The sequence below is a fragment of the Lacerta agilis genome, chromosome 13, assembly GCF_009819535.1.
Source record: "Lacerta agilis isolate rLacAgi1 chromosome 13, rLacAgi1.pri, whole genome shotgun sequence".
Lineage (NCBI taxonomy): Eukaryota > Metazoa > Chordata > Lepidosauria > Squamata > Lacertidae > Lacerta > Lacerta agilis.
The window spans coordinates 3832611-3853245 of record NC_046324.1 but is presented as its reverse complement, the minus strand read 5'-3'; the positions used below and the strand labels follow the sequence as shown (position 1 = coordinate 3853245).

The window sequence follows — 20635 nt, the reverse complement described above, 5'->3', positions numbered from 1 at the left end:
CTCCGCCTTTACGCGCCTGGCAGCTGCTGGCACAGCGGAGGAGGGAGGGAGGCGGGAGTGGGGCTGCGGGCCAATGGGAGGCGCCTTCGCGGCTCGCGATTGGCTTGGGCGCACGGCGGCTTGCCTATAAAGAGCGAGCCCGCGGCATCGCGCTGCAAACTGGACGGAGTAGCGGCTCGAGCGATTAGCTGGGCGAAGCATCTCTGTGCGCGCGGCATCCCGAAGCAGTTATTGGGAAAGCGGCCAACCCTGCAAGGTAGGCGCGAGGTTGTTTGTGCCGGCAGCGGACTTTGCGGGCTTCCTCAGAAGCGAGGCTGGGGGGACTCCGATGGGGCTTGGCACCTAAGTGCGCTGGGGATCGCAGCCTTGAAAAGGCGGCCAAGATGAATGTCTACAGACTGATCTTTGGAGTTCTGCATAGGGGCTCGCCCCCCTTTTCTCCCGTTCCTCCCTTGTTAAGTAAAGAAACCGGTTTTAGTAAATGGAATGTATGTATTGAATTCTATCTTAAAACTACCGGGAATTCTCCTGCACAAGGGGAAGAGTTTGGTGGGGGCTGAGAAGGCTTGCTGGAGCCCGATCCTGTGCTTGATGGCTGTGAAGTAAGGCGCACTGGAGTCTGCGAGGCTTACTCGCAAGTAAGCATGCCTGGATTTTTGCAGCTGTGGTGTGCAAACAGGTTTTAGCTATACAAGAGTGGCATACAGCTATGTCCTACTTGGAGTAGACCCACTGGAAGGAACAAACATGACTGTTAATTTCAGTGGGTATACTCTTGAGTAAAAAGAAGCTGAATACCACCCATCACCTGCTGCCTACATTTAAGAGGGCTATAAGGTTTGAATGGTAGTTGGCTCAGCAGGTCCGGCTCCTTTGCAGGGTTGTTGCGAACAACCCAGAGCTATTAACACCTTTGTATTCCCCTCTCCCTTTTTTGGCAGGTTCCTCGGATCTCCTTCAACTCTTCTGTGGGACTCCCAAGAAGTCAGCTGCACTCAATGTGGTTCTTGGAGAAAGTGGGGGCATCCCCTGGAGAAGGCAGCCCACTGGGTCCGTCCTTCCTGGGCTTGCCCCCCAGCCACCCTGTCCCTAACACAGCCAAGCCGGGGGGCCCTGCTGCAGCTTTTGCCAACATATTGACCCCAGACAGGATCCCGGAGTTCTGCATCCCTCCCAGGCTGGCAAATCCTCCTCCGGCGAAGAGTCCTAGCGCAGCCTTCCAGCCCCACCGCTGCCTCACGGAGCCTGGCCTGCAGCAGGCTGCCACCTCTGCTGGGGTGTGTGCCGACCGCACCCCCAGCCCGTTTCCACTGCCCCACCTCATCCAGGTGGAAAGCGTGGAGGAGATCCCAGACCTGCAGGAAGAAGGCACGAACTCAGACCCCCAGTCTCAGGCTGCCCTGTCCTTGCCTCACTTCCCCAAAGCGCAGACGTCCTACGGTTTCTGCACGCTACTGGAGAGCCCTCACACCCGGAGGAAGGAATCCATCTTCCACAGTGACTCCTCGCTCAGCCTGGCCCTGCCCCGGCCCCGAGCCAGCAGCTATGGGGGCAGAGAGCTCTCCTCCAGCCACCCCATTGCCATCCAGTCAGTGGCCTGCCGGCACCACCCGCTCAGCCGGCAGGGCCCCTGGGACAGTGACACGGCTTCTTCCAGCGAATCCTCACCCTTCAGCTCTCCCCTCCTGGGCCGGTCACCTCCGCCGCGAGGGCCTGGCTTGCTCTTCAAAGCCCGGAGCCAGGAGGGGCTGCTGGGCAAGGCCTGGAGGTCCCGGAGCAAATTGTCCAGCATGGGAAGAGCCAATTCCTTGTCCACTGAGGACAGCAGCTCCACGGACAGCAGCCCCAATGCCATCCGGCGGTCCTCAGACAGCCTCTTTGACCCGCTGACCTGCCGGGCCTACAGCCTGTCCCCGCTGCCCATCTTCCCGCTGGACGTGCCCTGTGGCGGCCGGGAGAGGCTTGGCCGAGAGAGCACTGTCTGCATGGACAAGGGCGGGCTCCTGCGGCTGTCCTCTGAGTACTGCCCCGAGAACAGGCGCCTGCGGGTCCGCCTGATCAGCGTGGAAGGACTTTACGAGCCCTCGGCGGAGCCCAAGAACATCAACTGCTGCATCACCTTCTCGCTTGTGCCTGGTAAGATCCAGAAACAGCGCAGCACCGTCATCAAGAGGAGCCGGGACCCCATCTTCAATGAGGACTTCTTCTTTGTGGGCATTGCCGAGGACGACCTCTGCAGCCTCGCAGTGAGGATGAAGGCTGTGAATAAAGGGTGCAGCTTGAAAAGGGACCTCGTTTTGGGGGAGAGCGAGGTTCCCTTGATGAAGCTTTTAGCAGGTTAAAAAAAAAAGAGAGAGAAACAACTCCCTCGCAACCTGAGATATTTTATTTATTTATTTTCATACTCGGTGTGGTTTTTTGTTTTAAAATAAATATAATTTTTACTGCAACTTGCAAATGCTTCTCTTTTGGTATCTGTTAGGTCAGTAAATGACTTTGACTTGAGCGAGACCTGCAAGTTACACACTGGAATGCACAGTTCATGCATTAATCCTGTGCACCTGTGCTTTGGCAATGTCCCATTGAACTCTCAATGAGGCTTGCACCTGAGGAGCTGTGTACAGCCTTGCAGCTTCAGTGTTTGTGTAGCAACCAGAGTGCTTTACATTATCCTTAAAACAACCCAAAGTACATATCTCTAGTGAACTCACCAAGGTTTACTTCTGAGTAATGGGTAAATGATTGCACTGTCAATCTATTAGACCTGAGGGTGCCACAATGTATTATGGCTATAATTTTGAGTCAATATAGCAATGGCTGGCTTGTTAGGTTTTGTTTCAGTAAGAGGTGAAGATGTGAAGAGTTAAGCCAGAAGTTCCCAACGGGAATTGGATCAAAGAAGAAAAGTGTACAAAATAATCCAAGCAAGAGTCCATTTCTTCAATTGTGGCAATATGTGAACATTCAGGCTGAACAGAACTCTTCCATCAAACAGAACGTAAAGGTTGCTTGCTTTTAGCTAAACACTAAGGAAGCAAACAGCTTTGAAATCTTATGTGATAATGGCCATGGCAGCTTGCCTGCTGAATCTGTGAGGGAGTCTGAGTGGAAAAGGGAGGGAGAGGTTGGATGTGTATTTTGAGCCATAGTCCAATGCTGCAGTTGTGTAGGTCCCTAACTGGGGAGGGGCTGACTTGGTGCACTACACCAGGCATGCCCAACCTGCGGCCCTCCAGATGTTTTGGACTACAATTCCCATCATCCCTTACCACTGGTCATGTTAGCTAGGGATCATGGGAGTTGTAGGCCAAAACATCTGGAGGGCCGCAGGTTGGGCATGCCTGCACTACACCATTTCCTTTTAAAAATAAAATAATTTTGTTTAAAGTGCACAAATAACAAAAAGAAAGAAAACAAAGAATGAAAAATAATAAAGCTTCCCATCCTGGAAGGACAAAAGCACAAATAATAATAACATTAACAATAATTATACAGCACAGCTCCAAAGGGATAATAATGTAATGTCATGAGTTGAGTGTGAGGAGTAGGCGGTCTGTCAAGACCCTTCTAATTCCTGGATCCAGCAAGTGTTAAGCAATAATTCAAATTCCTGGAATATCCAGGCTAGCTTCCTGGTGAAGTAATGGGCCATTAAGGTAGCAAAGGAAGTGGCTCTCATCAAATGGATGAGGCCCCCTCCCTCAACTCACTGGTAGTTAGATAAGACAAAGGCCGGAGCTCAGGTGTGTGTGTGTGTGTAAGTGTAAGCCTGAAGCTGGAGGAAGAAGCAGGCTAAAGTCTCTGAGGGGACAGCCATCCCTGATCTCTTCTGGAATCCAAGGCTGTGGCTCTGGGGGAAGCAAGACCCCTTTGGGGTGTCAATGCTGTGAACCCCTCCATCATAGGGTTAGGTCGTATACATGTGTAAATAAACCATGAAGACTCCTCAGTCTCTGCTGTCCCTCATTCCAAGGAAACCGAACCCTGGGGAAGCACATGGAACCTCTGGAATCTCACACTGCTTGGAGATTGGGGTGGCATGCAACAGTATTAACTGACAGAAAGATTCCCTTTAAAGATAATGAAGATTTATAAAAATCAAAGTGTTTTCCACCTGCATGCTCCCATCATTACTGACAATAAAGTTTCTATATAGCCCTAAATGAGCCAGCCTGATTGCAAATACTGGCGGCACTGAGTGACCACATGCCTTAACAATTGTATAAGAAGTGAAACCATGCCATATGTCACTGCCCCATTTCCCACTTGTTATATGCTCAGCAGGGAGGGGGGAAGTGCCATCTCCACGTCTTGGAGAGCCCTGTTCTGGGGTGCAACAGGCCAGATCAGGAAAGTTGTGAGTGTGGCTGTCAGATCCCCCCAAAACAATGAGCAAGTTCTTGCTTTGCACGTGCACCCTAGAAGTCTGGCCAGTGGCCGTGTGGGAGAACGCTCAGCCCTGCAGAGCCCCACCTTAAGGGGAGCCACTACATCTCCACAGGAGCCCCAGGGGGCAGGGAGAGCGCTCTCATGAGCCCCACGTTGGGCAAAAGGGTTCCTGAATTGCAGGGGGTTGCAGTGGATGATCCTTGTGGTTCCTTCCACCTCCACAATCATATGATTCTATTAATTATTGGGTCCTGCTTGAGGCTCCTGCCCCACAGGCTTTGGGTTGGCCACTGCGAGAACAGGGTGCGATGGCCTGATCCAGCATCCTTACATTCTTAAGTGTTTTGCCTGATGCTGAAGGTGCCCCAAATCCTGGAGCTGGGTTGAGACAGGGCACAGATGTATTGTGCAGGTTTGCCCTTAGGAAATACCTGTTCCTTTACCGCAATTTCCCTCCCAAGTCTGGGTACATACAACCAGTGCATTTTGGGGGGGACACACAGGGGTATGCATACCCCTAAACATTTTGTGAATCTACCGTAAGTTTGGCCTCATTGAGGGGCAGTATTTCAATACGAGTAGGAAAATGAGAGTACCCCTAAACACACACACACACACACACACACACACACACACAAGCACTGCATACAACTGAAATACATTCTCTAGTCCCCCACCTGATGTCTTCCTTCTGCCACCCACTCAGGGCAGGGCACCTTCTTGTGGATGGGGAGGAGGGAGGGAGCCCTCTCGTCTTAACATGAGACTCCACTGTGGTCCTAAGTAAAGCTGAAAAGTGGAAAATTCATGATGGACAACAGGAGTGCACAGAGGCTGCTGCCTTACACTGAGTCAGACTGGCAGTGGCCCTCCAGGATTCCAGCCAGGGGGCTCTCCCAGCCCCACCTAGAGATGCTGTCAGGGATCCGAACCTGGGGCCTTCTACATGCAAAGCAGATGCTCTCCCACTGTGCTACAGCCTTTCCCCCAAAGCAGTTCTTCCCATAGCACATGGACACTCTTTCTATAACACTCTGGAGTTTACTGTAGCGATGGTCATCAATGAAGATAGCTTTAGAAGGGGATTGGACAAATTTACGGAGGACCAGACTTTCAACGGCTACTAGTCGCGATGGCTGTCAGTGCCGGATTTACAGATAGATGCTGGATTTACGTATAAGCTAAACAAGCTATAGCTTAGGGCCCTACTCTCTTGGGGGCCCTAAAAAAAATTAAAGAAAAAAACCCCTGGATGTACATTTCCCAAAAAATAAGATAAACAACAAATAAAATAAAACCTACATACAGCAACAGTGTTTTGCGTTGTGTATGGACCTATTAGGTCCATAAATTACCATGTAGCATATATTCAACACAAAATATGTGTTGACAAAGGACAGCTGGACATATAAAGGGCCCCATTACCTTCAGCAGCTTAGGGCCTCATCAAACCTAAATCCGGCCCTGATGGCCGTGCACTGTCAGGAGTAGTTTGCCTCTAAATACCAGAGAGTTTTCAGAGGGAGAGTAGGAGGGGCCTGGAAGTTGCTGAGCAACTGCACCTGTTGGGCAGCAGCCTAGCTGGGCAGGCACCTCCCTGGTCAGTCACATAGTCTTCTGCACTACGGTGACGGCAGCTTCCTAGTTACCTATTTAATATGTTACAGCTATTTCTTGTGCATGATCTAGTTGTAACCCTTGCAACAACCCCAGGCTGACACTTTGCACTTGCACTTTGCACCTTCCACTTGCCTATACTGTATGTCTTGCTTAAAAAAAAATCAGTTCCAATACCATTAGGTCACTGCAAAATACAATATTTGGAAACCTTCAATCACTTAATTGTGAATAGGCCGGGGAAAGCATTGTCAACTGTATTGCAGCAGCTATTGTTGAATTATAGAATGCTTCCAATTGTCTATGTGATGAGGCTGAAGGCGATGGGAGTAGAATCCATTTTCAGAAAATGACGAGGAAAAGGCAAGATACAATTACCCTGACTTAATCTGATCTTGCCTGTTATTGAATATGGTCTCCTGGTCCAGTTAGTAGTAAAATTAGAACTATGGTAATACAGCAATGGATTAAAAAAAAACTCCCAACTCTACAATTTTATGATTCTTTACAGTATATCTATAATGTTATGAAGCTGATTATTTTTTTATTTTACTTCATGCTATTTTTTGATGCAGCAACTGATTCTACTATGGTCAGTAATATGGGCTGAAACAAATAGATTCCAAACTGAAAATGTTTTAAGAGTGAAGAAGCCAAGGCTGCTGCTTTCCTCTTCCTTAGAGTAATTCAGGGCCTGGCGTCCTGCAGAAAGTGAGTTCAGAAAATCATCTTTCACCATCTTCCTGTAATAAAGATAAAGACATTAAATCTGTCTTTGCACCTTCCCCATTTCCTTCTGAGCAAAGGTAAAGTCTCTTCCTGAAAAAAATGTTGTCCCCATCCAACCAGTCCCTTAGGGAGCTGTCGGCAGGAAGCGTGTATAAACAACCCAAACTTTTCAAAGGAAAAACATTGGCAAATAAGCAGAGCGATTCTTCTTCCCAGGCCTTCCTCCTGTCGCTTGCTTATCTTATTTTCTTAGGCATTTGTTCTGTTTCAGTATGTATGTATGTATGTATGTATGTATGTATGTATGTATGTAACAGTATGTAGAAAGCTCATACCAACCTTTCCACATTCCTCTCACTCTCCCACAACTTATTCCCTTGGCCTCACATTCCCGCCGCCCCCAAGGATTTATAATCAGAAGAAGGGCAAGTGCTGCCACCGTTGCCCCAAGGGGACACAGCCATGGGTGTAGGCAGGGATTTTATTGGGGGGGGGGAGAACCTCAGTTAGCTATGTATTTTTTATAGGGGGGGCAGCTGCCCCTCCCTGCCCCCCTCTTTGGCTACGCCCATGGACACCCTCAATCGTCCTGAGAAAACCCCAATTTTATTTTATTCTTTGGTAGATTAACAAAAAGAAAAACACACAACAATAAATAAATATTAGAATATTAGAAAGGGGCAAGATTAGATGTGGACGCACAAAGCATTTTTTAAAAAATAAGCAAACTTGAGTCTCCTTGCGCTCCACTCCCCCATTATTTGTGCCCAAGGCGACCCTGCCCTCTGCCTGCCCCTCACAGCTGGCGCATCATGTGGAGCTGGGCCTCGGTGGCAGCAGTCTCGCCTCCTCCTCCTCCTCCTTTCCCGCACTCCAGCAGCCTTTACAAGCTGCTCAGGGGAGGAGGCCATTGGCTGCAGCCATTTAGAGGCAACAGGATGGTCCCTCGCTGCTGCCGCCACTCAGGTCAAGCCCCAAGCTCAGCAGCGGGTGCTGGTGGAGAAAATAGGGACATTCCGGGATCAAATCGGAAGTTGTAATGGCTTTTGTAATTCTGGGACTATCCCTAGAAAATCAGGAAACTTGTAGAATACAGCTGAGGAACTTGAGGGTTCCCTACAAAGCCTCTGACCCTCAGCCGGGACCCTCCCCGTCCCAGAGCATTCGCCTTCTCCCCCTTGGCATTGCTGTGCTCTGCACCCTCCTCTTTTGCCTGACTGGGGGGGGGGTGTGGAGTTGTGCTTTTTGTGTGTGGTAAAAGTGCGGTGGCCAATCATAAAAATATGACCAGCACAGAAAGTGTGTACACAGTGGCGGAGGAAGCCTCTTCGCTGCCCGGGGTGACGGTGCAGAGGCACCCCCCTGGGAGTGGGTCACAACATGTGCATCGTGACGTCATGACACACGTGGATGGCCGCTGAAAGGGGGAACGCGCCTGTTTGCTTCCCCCTTTCAGGGGCTTTTTTTTGGCGCGAGGGGTGGGCCAGCGAGGAGGGGGCGTCACATCGCTGGCCCACCCCTTGCACCGAAAAACCTGCGAAAAAGGGGAAAAGGCGGCATGCCTCCATTTGGGGCCCGCCCGGCAGGGTGGGGTAGGGCGGGACCGACCGACGTGTCACCCCCCTCCCCTGGAACCCAGGGCGGACCGCCCCCCACCCCCTTGCTCCACCCATGGATGTACAAGAACAATAAAAACATGTTTGGCACACCAATATTTCAGGTTGACCCCTTTGGACCTGGGCTACACCCTTGTGTAAAATGACGTGGTCAGTGTCAATTGGCTTTGCTTTAAATTCAGCCCCCTCAGCCTGTGATTCACAAAGCCACGAGATGCAGCTGAGCCAGCTTTGCGACAGCCATTTTTGTCACGATTGCCATTTTTATTACTCCTCAGTGCAAGCCCTGAGACTTTTCTTTTGTTTTCTAACAGGACCAGGTATTTTTTTAAAAAGGTTTTTCTTTTTTTTAATGGGACCTATTAGTTTGGAGAAAAGATGATTAAGAGGTGACACAATAGAAGTTTGTAAAATTATGCATGGCATGGAGAAAGTAGGTAGATAGGGGAAATCCCCACCCCCTCCTCACACCAGAACATGGGGGCATCCAATGAAGCTGAAAGTGGGAAAATTCAGGACAGATAAAATAAAGTACTTTTTAAATGCAGCACAGAATGAAACTATGGAACTCCCCCCACCCACCCAGGGGACAATGGTGGCCACCAACTTGGATGCATGGGCTTAGCCAGGGCGGGGCAGCTGCCCTCCCAACCAACCAAAATCAATACAAATCTGAGGTAACAAAAGCCTGCCCCTTAAGAAAAATCCTGGCTACACCCATGCTTGGATAGCTTTAAAGAAGGATTAAACAGATTCATGGAAGACAGGGCTATCGAAGGCTCGTAGCCAGGATGGCTGTGCTCTGTCTCCAGGGTTGGAGGCAGCAATGCTTCTAAATTCCAGTTGCTGGAAGCTGCAGGAGGAGAGGGGGCTCTCATGCTCGTATCCTGTCTGTGGGTTTCTCCCAGGCATCCGGTTGGCCACTGTGTAAGGGTGCCATACGTCCGGACATATCCGGAAGACCGCAATTGGAAGCAGTGTCTGGACAGAAATCGATAAAAAATGTGGTTTTGGCGGTTTCCCTTAAAAATAGCCCATCAATTTTTCCTACCACTGTGATCCTGGGCTCTGCTGCTGAGCCACCATCACCAGCGCTCAGATGCAGGTAGGAGGGTTGATGGTTGGGGGCAAAGGTTCCCTCCTGCCTGTTTGACTTCCAGCGTCCACAGTACGTCAGCACCAGTTGCGCTGGATGAAAGGATGTAAACAGGTGAAAGCTTAGCGGTGGCAACTGCACGTAGGTTTCCTTTCTGGGAAGATAAACAGGCTTTCAAGGGTTCACCGAAGTAAATCTCCAGAGCAATTTGAAAAACATTAAAGTTACATAATATGCAGTAAAACAGCCTATTGATCTATAAAACAAACTGCAGCTGCTTTTAATAATAACACGCCCCGTCACTCCCACTCCCCACCCTTGGCTCTTGGCTTCACTCATCCATGGGCTTCAGCAATTCACTCAGGGTGCCTTTGCCATTGTAGCCCGGTGTGATTTTGCTGGAAGCGCTCCATGGCATCTATTTGTCTGCTGTGTCTCTTCGTGGAATTTGTTTGATATGGATAAATGTCTTTATCTTGGTTTTCCAAAAACACTACCACTGTGCAAGGGTTAATTTCAATAGTTGTGGGTATTGTCAACATGCACAAATCAGAGGAAACTCCATGAACTCCCATGACGTTTCTCTGATGCCATGTTGTGGAGGCACCCTTTCTGTTGGTCCAGCTCTTGGAAATAACTGATGCAGGCTGATCCTCTCGCTGTACTAATCTGTTTGTTCATTTTAACTTTTGGAATGCCATGAGTTTTGTGTTTCCCTGCTGGATTTATGCTGCTTTTGATTTTGCAGGGTATTTTTTGTCCCCTGTGTAGTCAAATTGTTCTCTTACACATTTTATTGCAAACCATCCAGAGAGGCTTTTTTGTTTTTGGGCAATTTATAAATTGCTGTAAATAAATAGTGAAGGAAACAATTCTTAAAACAAGAAAACCATCCATCAGCAGAACGGTGGCCGCACATTAATGAGCCATAGCTCATTAGCCACAAACTCAGCAAATCTGTGGATTATTATTATTATTTAAATGGTTTTCATTTTCATTTTCTAATAAAAAAGAAATAATGAAATTATTTGTCTGAGAAAATTTCCATAAAAATACTGTATTTTTCCGTGTATAAGACACCCCCATATATATTTTTAGGGACTCAAAATGAAGAAAATGCATTATGCACTATCTGTGTATAAGACAACCCCTTATTTTAAACTTCAAATAATTAGGGAAAAATATAGTTTAATACACAAAAATACGGTAATATTATAGATTAAAAATATTATAAGTCACTTTTGCTCTCTGGGCACCTTTTCTAAAGACTGATCCGAGCCACAGATTATCCCCCTGACAAGTGCTATTGACTTGAAGGTGAGACCCCCCTGTTCTTTCTGGGTCTTTGGCTTGGTGGAAACAGGCAAGCGTGCTGGGGGGTGGTGGCGATGGATGGCACATCTCCCCTGTGTCTTATTTTGAAATAACCGGGGTTTTTGTTGCCTTTCCCAGAAGAATCAGGAACAGGGCAGCTTGACAAACAAATACTCCTGTGCATAAAAGCCAATGCAGGAGGTTGCCAGGCTACTAATGACAGCGTGGAGAGAGTCTGGGCGAGGGGCTTGAGCTGGATGGAGGTGCAGGTGGGTGGGAGAGAACGAAACTGGATCAGAAGTAGGGAGTGGGAGAGGTGGGGGCGCTGCATGAGAAGATATCCAGCCAGGGAGCTTTTCTGTGTGCCCAGAGCAAAATCTTGAACGTGCTGCAGGGCCAGTAGCTGGTGGCTCAGCCCAGACCCCTGAGCCTCCCCCCCCCCCCGCAGCTCTTAACTTGCCCATCCAGCTCCTATGGGTAAGGCAGAGGGGGCAATGGTCTCTGAGGAAGCCCAGTGCTTCTCAGCCTACTGGGCAAGCTTGGAGCCGGGTCTGGGAGGCGCAGTGGCCTGTTTTGGCCAACCTGCGCAATAATGTTTTCATTGGCTGGGGGGTGGCTTTCTGAAGGGTTGCCATGTGCCCTGCTTGACAGAGGACAGACCTCTGTTTGAAAGAGTTTCTCTCTTGGAACCTGGTCTTCTCCACAACGGGGAGGTGTTTGGGATTCCCACTTAACATTGTAGTAAGTCTTTCTATATCTGTATCTATGGTTATAAATTAGCACATGCAGACATGTGTCCTCTTCACTCCTCTTATTTTGGTGATGCATTAACGGGCCAGCCAACTTCTCCTTCCACAATTTCATCTTTTGGCTGGAGTCTTTTTGGGGCAGGGGACACAAACTTAATTGCTGCTCAGGTTTTTTATTCGGGGTCTGCAGCAAATTCAAATCCTGACATGAGCTCCCCCCCCTCTTTCTAGGCCTGCCACTCACTATTTACATCACTTTATTCCAAGGAGCTCAAGACACTTATGTGGTTCCCGACCCATGATCACGACAGCCTTGTGAGTTAGGCCTGAACCCGCTGAAGATCCTCCCAGTAGCCTAAGTTTAATGCCTGAATGAGGATTTGAAGCAGGGTCTCCTTGCTCCTGCTCCGATACTCTAACCACAACACAACACAACACTGCCTTTATGAGGTAAGGGGCTCAAATAATACACAGAAAGCTTTCTGGGTTGTATTTTTTTATGGGGACAGAATGAATAAATGAACTTTTTAAAATTCCACTTTCCTACACAGGAAAAAGAATGTACCCAGGGCAGTGTAAAAATACAACCACCCCCCTTGAAAAACAAAATCAGTTATAAAAAGAGAATTTAAACTAAACTGCAGCAAAAGCAGTCTGAAAGCAGTTTAAAAGCAAGATAGGTAAACTATTATGAAATAAGCTTCTGGGAGTGAGAGAGCCTGCCAGGTTTCTCCTGGGAGAGTGTTCCATAGATTTGGAGTCACCACAAGAGAGTTGTGTGTCCCTCCTGTCTACAAATCAGGTTTTATGCAGGTATTAAAAACGTGGGAGGCAAGACAGTCCAAGGCCCTCGGGTTGAACACAAAGTGGGTGGTTGTGCATGCCCCATTTTGCTGCTTGAGGTGAAAGCGAAGTCCTGCCCTGCCCTTGTGCCAGCAGAGAAGTTCTCTCTTGTGAGATCTTGCTGGAAATCAGTGCCTGAGCTGGCATGGCTTCTTCACAGGTGGTGGAAGTGGCAAGCAGGGCAGGGCACCCATGGGTGGCTTCGCCCTGCTGGGCCCGTGTGTTTGTGTGTGTCCGCCCCCCCCCCAATCCTCTTTTTCAGGATTTAAATTTGTGTCTGGGCGGATTTTTTTAAATTTGGCAAAATGTCCGGGTTTCCTTTCTGTAGGCGAAATGCAGTTGCCTGGAGTCAGCCCTGTTATAATATTCCTATGCAGTCAATGCGCAACCTGTGGTTGAGGTAGAATAACTGTTTTGAATGGACAACTTCTGCTTTGATCTCAGCCCCCTCCTCTCTCCAATCAGCTGATTGAAACAAGAAGAAAAGCCCCCCCACTCTCTCTTTAGGAAGCGCATCTCGCTCCCTTTAACCCTTAGAGAGCCAAGCTGAAGAGCTGTTTTCTGATGCGTTCTGACTTCTTGTCCGGCTCACAGAACTTTCCAACAGTGTGGAGGGATTTTTCTTATAAACAGCAAGCAAGCAAGCAAACAAACAAACACAGAAGTCAGCTGCAGCTACGGAAGGGGAAGAAAGAGTCCAATGTCATGCAAAGGATCGTTTGGGAAATGATCGGAAACAAGATTGCCTGTTTTTATGTAGGCACCATTGCAATATTATTTGGGGCCCCTGCTAAAAACATTATTATTTAGGTAAGCCTACCTAGACAAGTAGAGCTGACTTATATTTTTTACTGTACTTTTAGTTTAAATGTTGATTTTATTCATATTCTGGGTTTTCTATTAAAAAAAAACCCTTAAGGCCAGTTGTTTTTAATTTTGACTTTTCTGGCACAACAGCACTGGCTTCCAATTAGTTTCTGGGCTCATTTCAAGGTGCTGATTCAGGAACCCAATGCCTCTTCCCACATGAACCAATCCAGATCCTGCATTTCTCAACTGAGGTTCTTCTCTGTGGTCAGTCTCTGAGGGAGGAGCAGAGGGTGCCAACATGAGAACGGGGCCTTTTCAGTGGTGGCCCCCTGCTTGCGCAGAGCTCTCCCCAGGGAGGCTCGCTTGGCCCCATCATTTCCTCTATTCAGGCATCAGGCAAAAGCATTTCTCTTCTACCTGGTTTTCGGTCTTCAGTTATCTGCAGCCTCCGCTATGAGCTTAAAGCTGAAATAAACTGATTTGATTCTGCAGCCTCCTTCAGTGGGATGGATGTCTTAGTTATGACTTTTTATGGATAGGAAGGATTAGGTTTGACAGGTGAAAAGGCAGGGAAATACCTCTGTGTGGTATGTCTCTGAGGGAATGGATTGGTAATGTGCAGCAGAGGCTTCTTGTCTTTGCCTCCTGGTGTGGAGAGGCAAGACTTGGGGGGGGGGAGGCCTCTCACCCCTCCTTCCAATTCCCCAATAACCGCAGTAAAGAGAAAGGCCAGAGGCAAAGTGGGTGTGGCCTGAGGCAAAAGTTAGGGCTGCCATATGTCCTCTTTTACCAGGACACCTCCTCTTTTTCATGGGTATGTAAAATGAGAATCGTCATAGCGATCCATAGCTAAAAGTAGAAGTCAGCCAATGTGTCCTCTTTTTTGCACTGCAAAATATGGCAACACTACTAAAGTGCAGCAGGCATGACTTTTCCTGTACAGGCTATATTTCAGCTGCATGGAAGTCAGAGCCACATGTTTCTCTCTCTCCATCCATTATCTGGGCAAGCAGGGGACACCATCATACTACAACAACACATTCAGAGGAGGGTGCAAAGCAGGGCTGGGGAGGCAAAATCCTGAGGGCTGGACTGAAGTTCCCTCATCTTAAAGAGCATCCAACACACGTTCAAAGCACATGACTCCCCCCAAAGAAACTGTGGTTTGTTAAGGCTTCCAGATAATTGTAGCTGTGTGAGGCAGGGAGTGGCAGTTTTCAAGATTCTTTGGAGCAAGTCCTGTGCTTTAAATGTGCATCGGATGTGTTTTGAATGCACGGTGTGGATCTGCATCTAAAAAGCACGAAGAACAACAGGTGCCTTGGGTCTGTATGCAGAAACACAACCCTTGTTCTTGCTCTGTTTTCAACTCTGCAGCATGGGGTAAGGGGAGGGGGAATAACTCACGGGCTCTTCACGTGGATGCCGTGGGGGCAAACTTGCTCCTGCCCTTTATTGGGAGGGATAATGCAAATGAATATTAAAGAGGTCGACATTAATATGTCCTCTTTGTGACGTTGGCCTGTTTGCTATTCTCAAACATCCTGCCACAGAAAGATAGCCTTGCATGTATGTGAGTCATTTATTACCCTAGCTACCATTTGGCTTTAAGAGGCCCCCACTCTCCTTGCTTGCTTCACTGGCTCCTTTGGTTTAATGTGTTTTCTGTTTCCCTCTTTCCCCCCCTTTCAAAAGGCTAACAACACGCAAGTTGATGAGGTACAAATAAAAAGTAAATAGTACAGGTTGGTTGCTAGCTCACCAAATGTCCAGCTATTTGCATTTGAAAACTGTCCCCCCCCCCACTCTGAAGAGCGGAAGCATGAAGCAGTTTCAAGTCAGAGCTTAGGGTAACTGCTGCAACAATTCTATAATTTTTCTAATATAATTTTATAATTTTTATAATTCTATAATTTTTTAAAAACGTACAAGCCACTCTTTGTGCAAAAATGGCAATTGACAAAGGAAGGTAAAGATGCCAACAGTATAATCAAGTGAGGAAGAAAGCAGCTGGATCTGGTAAAAACAAGAAAAAGACCACAATCCAAAATGCCTGAGCAAATAAAACAAAGTTTTAACCTGGTGCCAAAGAGAAATGTAGTGTTGACAGCCGACACAACTTCCTTGAGAGGTCACCTTGCAGTTGGGGCACCACCAGAGGAGATGGCTTTCCTTCATACATGAGGTACCTTGTGTAAAGCTGGATCTTGGCCAACGATAACTCTGTTGTGGGAAGAGGTGCTCCTTCTGATATCTGGGCCCCAAGCCCAGGGGGGGGGGCTTTCAAGGGCAGCACCAGCACTTTGAATTGGGCTTGGCAGCAAATCCAGAGCCAATGTATTTTAGACTGTCTGGCAGGAGTGGGGGACACCTGCAGCCCCCAGATGCTGCTGGACTCCCAGCTCTCATTGGCTCCAGCCAGCATGGCTACTGGTCACGGATGATGGGACTTGGAGCCTGGCAACATTCACAATTTTGAAAAGTTATATATGCTGTGATTAGAAATGTTTCAAGTTTTTCTTTACGAAATTACACTATAGATGGTATATGTCACCGGATAGGATAGCAAAAATAAATAAATCTGAAAATGATAAGTGTTGGAGGTGTAAGGAGAGGACAGGAACGCTGTTCCATATGTGGTGGCTGTGCCCTGAAATTAAGAAATATTGGACTATGATACATGAAGATAATAATAATAATAATAATAATAATAATAATAATAATAATAATAATAATATCATATAATAAAAAGCAGAGGCATATTTATTAGGAATAGTAAACAGGGATATACCAAAAGAGAAAGTGGACATTTTTTTATATGCGACAACTGCAGCGAGAACCTTGATAGCCCAGCATTGGAAAGAGAATTCCGTACCAACCAAGAAAGAATGGCAGAACAAATTGGCTGAATATCTAGAGATGGCAAAACTGACTAATTGGATAAGACAAAAACCAAAAAAATGTGATTCAAAACCAATGGAAATATTTTAATGAATATTTAAGTAAACAAGCATCAAATGAGAGGTTTTGGCTATGTTTGGAGTAGAATGTTTAAAGTTGAATTATAGTAATATTTTAAAAAAAGTATGGTGGTAAAGGAAAGAATGGCAGAAAATTTCAGTTAATATCAGGTAGTGATACGCAGTGGTGGAAGTCAATCAATGCAATGTAATTTTAAAAATTGAACCAAATTTTTCGTTTACTCTTTTATCTTTTTCTTCTTTCTTATGTAAGTTTATGTGTTTATGTAAATTCATAATCTTTTGTATATTTGTTTTGTAATAAAATTTAATAAAAGAAAGAAAGAAAGAAATGTTTCAAGTTTTTAAAGTAATGCTTTATTTCTTTTTAATTAATTAAAATTTATGTTTTGTTGATGCTTTTGCAAGCCAGCAGGAGGAACAGGGCATATTTTTTAAAAAATGGATATGCTTTGCCTGGCTGTCCAACACTTCAGCTGGATCAGCCAGTGGTGTACAAGATGTTCCAGCTTCTTTCTCAGCTATGAGGTGTAATGATTTTTCCTGTAACTTGTCCTCGCCTTGTCTGTGCTATTCAAGTACATGAATAAGAGGCTGTTTGGTCAATATAAGTGCCAGAGCACTATTTCGGTAAAGGAGAGTTAAGTAGGGATGTTGGAACAGCTGAATAGGAATTGTATATTAATGACTCCAACCGGATAATGATGCAACATTAATTTGAGTTCCTTTTCTCAGTCCTCTGCAGTCCTCAGTCCCATTTAGAATAAGCTATGTGTGGCCATTCGTTATTGTTTATCAAATTTGTATAATGCCCTGTACCTGTAGATCTCAGGGCAGTACACAGCATAAAATCACAATATAAAAAACACAAAATATGTAATAAAAATAATAACATTCTGTTCCTCAGGTACTTGCTTAGGACCAGTGACAGTCACCTTATCCTGAAGGATGGTAACAAAGGGGAAAAGAAGTATTATTTATTAAATAAATAAATAAATAAATACTTCCAACGAAAGAGAACATGGTTTTTAAACAAATCAAATCAAGAGCTGAAATCTCCCCACCTTTCAGCGACTTAACTGTGCAACCGCAAAGGTCAACTCTGACAGGGAGGCTTTGAAAGAGAGACACGTGTGTTTGGATTTTGGGACATACTTGGAGGGGAAGTGACTTCCGTGGTTGGGAAGCAGACACAAAAAGTGCCTCTACATCAGAGCTTTCCAGACTTTTCATGTTGGTGACACGCTTTTTAGACATGCATCATTTTGCAACGCAGTAATTCAGTTTTACTAGCAGACTGGAGGTTAAACTAATGCGGGGAGCATTCACGCAGGGCCGTCTTAAGTAAATCCGGTGCCCTGGCACGAAGATCCCTCCAGCACCCCTTGCACTCCGCTGGGCAGGGCCTGGCGCGGCGGGCAGCCGGAGGGCACGGAGGGGCGGGTGGGGACGCTGCCAGCTGTGCTCCACTTCCGCCTGCTTGGCCGAAGCAGTGGCATGGTGCTGCTGTCCAGGGAGCCATGGCTGCAGCACCGATGGGAGGCTCGTTGATGGCCTCCCCGCGTCCGCAGCCCGAGAAGAGGTGGGCGAGAGTGGTGCTGCCAGCGGGGCTGGAGGGCGCAGGCGCCCTCCTCAGGCCATGGCGCCATGACACCTTGCGCCAGTAGCCTCAATGGCTAAGACGTCCCTGCATTCATGCAACACACCACACCGCAGCCGACACACTAACCTGTCGCGACACACAGTTTGGAAACCTCTACTCTTTGTGTTCATTGTCTAAACCAGGTTTCAGCAATTTTTTTCAGCAGGGGGCCGGTCCACTGTCCTTCAGACCTTGTGGGGGGGGGGCAGACTATATTTTGAAGGAAAAAATGAACGAATTCCTGTGCCCCACAAGTAACCCAGAGATGCATTTTAAATAAAAGGACACATTCTACTCATATAAAAACGCACTGATTCCCGGATTGTCTGTGTGCAGGATTGAGAAGGCGATTGGGCCGGATCCATCCCCCTGGCCTTAGTTTGCCTACCAATGGTCTAAACCTAACCTGCAGATGTCTCATTAAGAGGACACCTTTGTTGATTTTCACAGAGCATAAAGGGACAGATTGGAAGGGAAGGCTTCTCAATGTATGCAGGGACAAAGCTATTTCATGCTTTGCTAGCATTTTTAATTTACCACCCTATTAATTGCATTGCTATTCTGACAGACAGGCAGTGGCCTCAGGCAGAAGATGCTGAGGACAGGCAGGAAGTGACCGAAAGGTGTTGAAGAACACAGCTGGGTGTGTCACCTCCCAAGATAGCCTGTTGTTTGTATCTGTAGTGGCACGCACTGACCTCAGATTCAGCTGCTTGTCTAGTTGGCTTCTGTATGTGACCCTGCATCCCACTTTCTCCCCAGGGACTTTAGGGCAGCAACCACAGATCCTCGTTCCATCTCATTCTCACAGCAGCCATTGAGGGGGCTTTGGCTGAGAGGTAATGGTTGGGTTTTTTTGACCAGGCTCTTCTGATCCTGACTCCAGCTGGTGTGTTGTGATGGTTGAGATCAGAACTACCTGTTGTGGAAGAAAGAATAGGTTCCTCTCTCTTGTGACCGACTAACCAGGCTCCTCCTCACGTGAGCGGCTGTGGGATGGTGGTTAGAGTGCCAGACTAGGGGGCCAGGGTTCAAATCTCCACTTGGCCATGAAACTTGCTGGCTGTGACCTCAGGCTAGTCACTGCCTCTCAGCATAACCAGCCTTACAGGGTTGTGGGGATTAAGTGAGGAGAACAACCACTGGACACCACATTGAGCTCCTTGGAGAAAAAGGTTGGATATAAATGCATTAAATATAAACTAAAAATAAAATGATCCTGAGGAAGACACAGATGTCAAGGGAGCTTCACCCAAGGCCCTTCCAAACTGTGACTCTCCTGTCTCCTTCAGACATGGATGATGAGGTGCCAGTAAACTCCCCTTCCCTTTCATGGTGTGAGGAAGGCCCTTAACGCCCAGTCAGCTCCTCGATGAGGTGGGGTCAGTGGCAGAATAAACCCCTCCAGCCTCCACAAGGCCTCCCACGGCCCCAACTCTTGGCTCGGATAATATCTTTAAAATCCTGGCCAGGTCAGCAGGGGTCATTGGGAGCTGCTGAGGGTCTCGGCCATTAGGAACGTAGGAAACTGCCTTATACCGCAAGACACCCTTGGTCCATCTAGCTCAGTATTGTCTGCTCTGGCTGGCAGTGGCTCCCTGGGTTTGGGGGCAGCTGTCTCTCTCAGCCCAACCCAGAGATGCCGATACCAGCGCTTCCTCAGGTGAAGGTCACTGGACATTGTGGTATCCTTAGGATATGTGACTTTATTCACACATATTCAACTAGGGCCAGGGCTTTCTCGGTATTGGCACCGACTTGGTGGAACAGTCTATCACAAGAGACCAGGGCCCTGTGGGATTTGGCATCTTTCCGCAGGGCCTGCAAGACGGAGCTGTTCCACCTGGCCTTTGGGTTGGTTTCTGTTTGATATTTATGCTTCATTCTTTTATTGGTGGGCTATTTGAAAATGAGACTGCAGTTTTAATTTTGAATTTTTAAATTTGTATTTTAATCTGTATTTTAAATTGATTGTTTTTATGTTTTTACTGTGATTTTAATTAGTGTTAGCCGCTCTGAGCCCGTTTTTTGGCTGGGAAGGGCGGGGTATAAATAAAAATTATCTTATCTTATCTTATCTTATATAGGCAAGCTGAGCATAGGGTGGAGGGACTCACAAGCACTAATACCCCAACAGGTTTTGCTTCCCCAGAAGGTTTCCAGGGAAGCTAGGACAGAGCAAGCCAGTCTCTGGGCTCATCTAGACTTCCTTTTGTGCCATGTTTCTAAGCCCAGGTCTAAAGCTCCATGTTTGAAATGATTTATGTATTTATTTCGTCCAGGTGCTTTCCCCACAATTTACTGCTGGAGCAGAGCAAACAGCAATCGGGTTTTCCATGGACTGCCATTTGCTCTGATTCAGCAATAAAACGCAGGTTTCCTCAGGGGAAGTGCCAGGACAAAAATTAAACCAACCACCTTAACAAAGTAACTGGCTTGGCTGGTTTCTGCTCATAGATTTGAACCTCACATACGCAGGATCACAGGTTTGGAAGGGACCCACAGGCACCATCAAGACTGATCCCCCAACTCATATCACTATTTCACAGGGTTGGTGGCGGCTGCTGAAGATCACTCAATGTGCAGGGGGACATGGGACTTCTGTGGGTGGAGGGGAGGAGGAAGGGATGCATGACGTAGAGCTGCCATTTTGGGGGGCAACCTTCTGATGTTTGTAACATGTGGCCCTGCCCTGAAACTTCATGACAAGGGAAGAAGAAGGGAGGGGAATGCTGAACTGGTTGCTCACAGCAGGCATGTTTCAGGCAATATCCAGCAGTCATCATATCCTTCTTTCCGGGCTGGCTCTACCAGGAGGCTGAGTGAGGCAAGCAACAGCAGCCAGAGGA

General features: G+C 47.3%; 1 protein-coding gene across 1 annotated transcript; it reads left to right on the top strand.

Moving 5' to 3' along the window:
• The first annotated feature begins 945 nt into the window (after nucleotides 1-945).
• On the top strand, nucleotides 946-2360 carry LOC117056651 (C2 calcium-dependent domain-containing protein 4C-like). Its single transcript, XM_033167208.1, has one exon. The coding sequence runs from the start codon at nucleotides 999-1001 to the stop codon at nucleotides 2340-2342; it is 1344 nt and encodes a 447-aa protein (XP_033023099.1). The 5' UTR covers nucleotides 946-998; the 3' UTR covers nucleotides 2343-2360.
• The last annotated feature ends 18275 nt before the right edge of the window (nucleotides 2361-20635 follow it).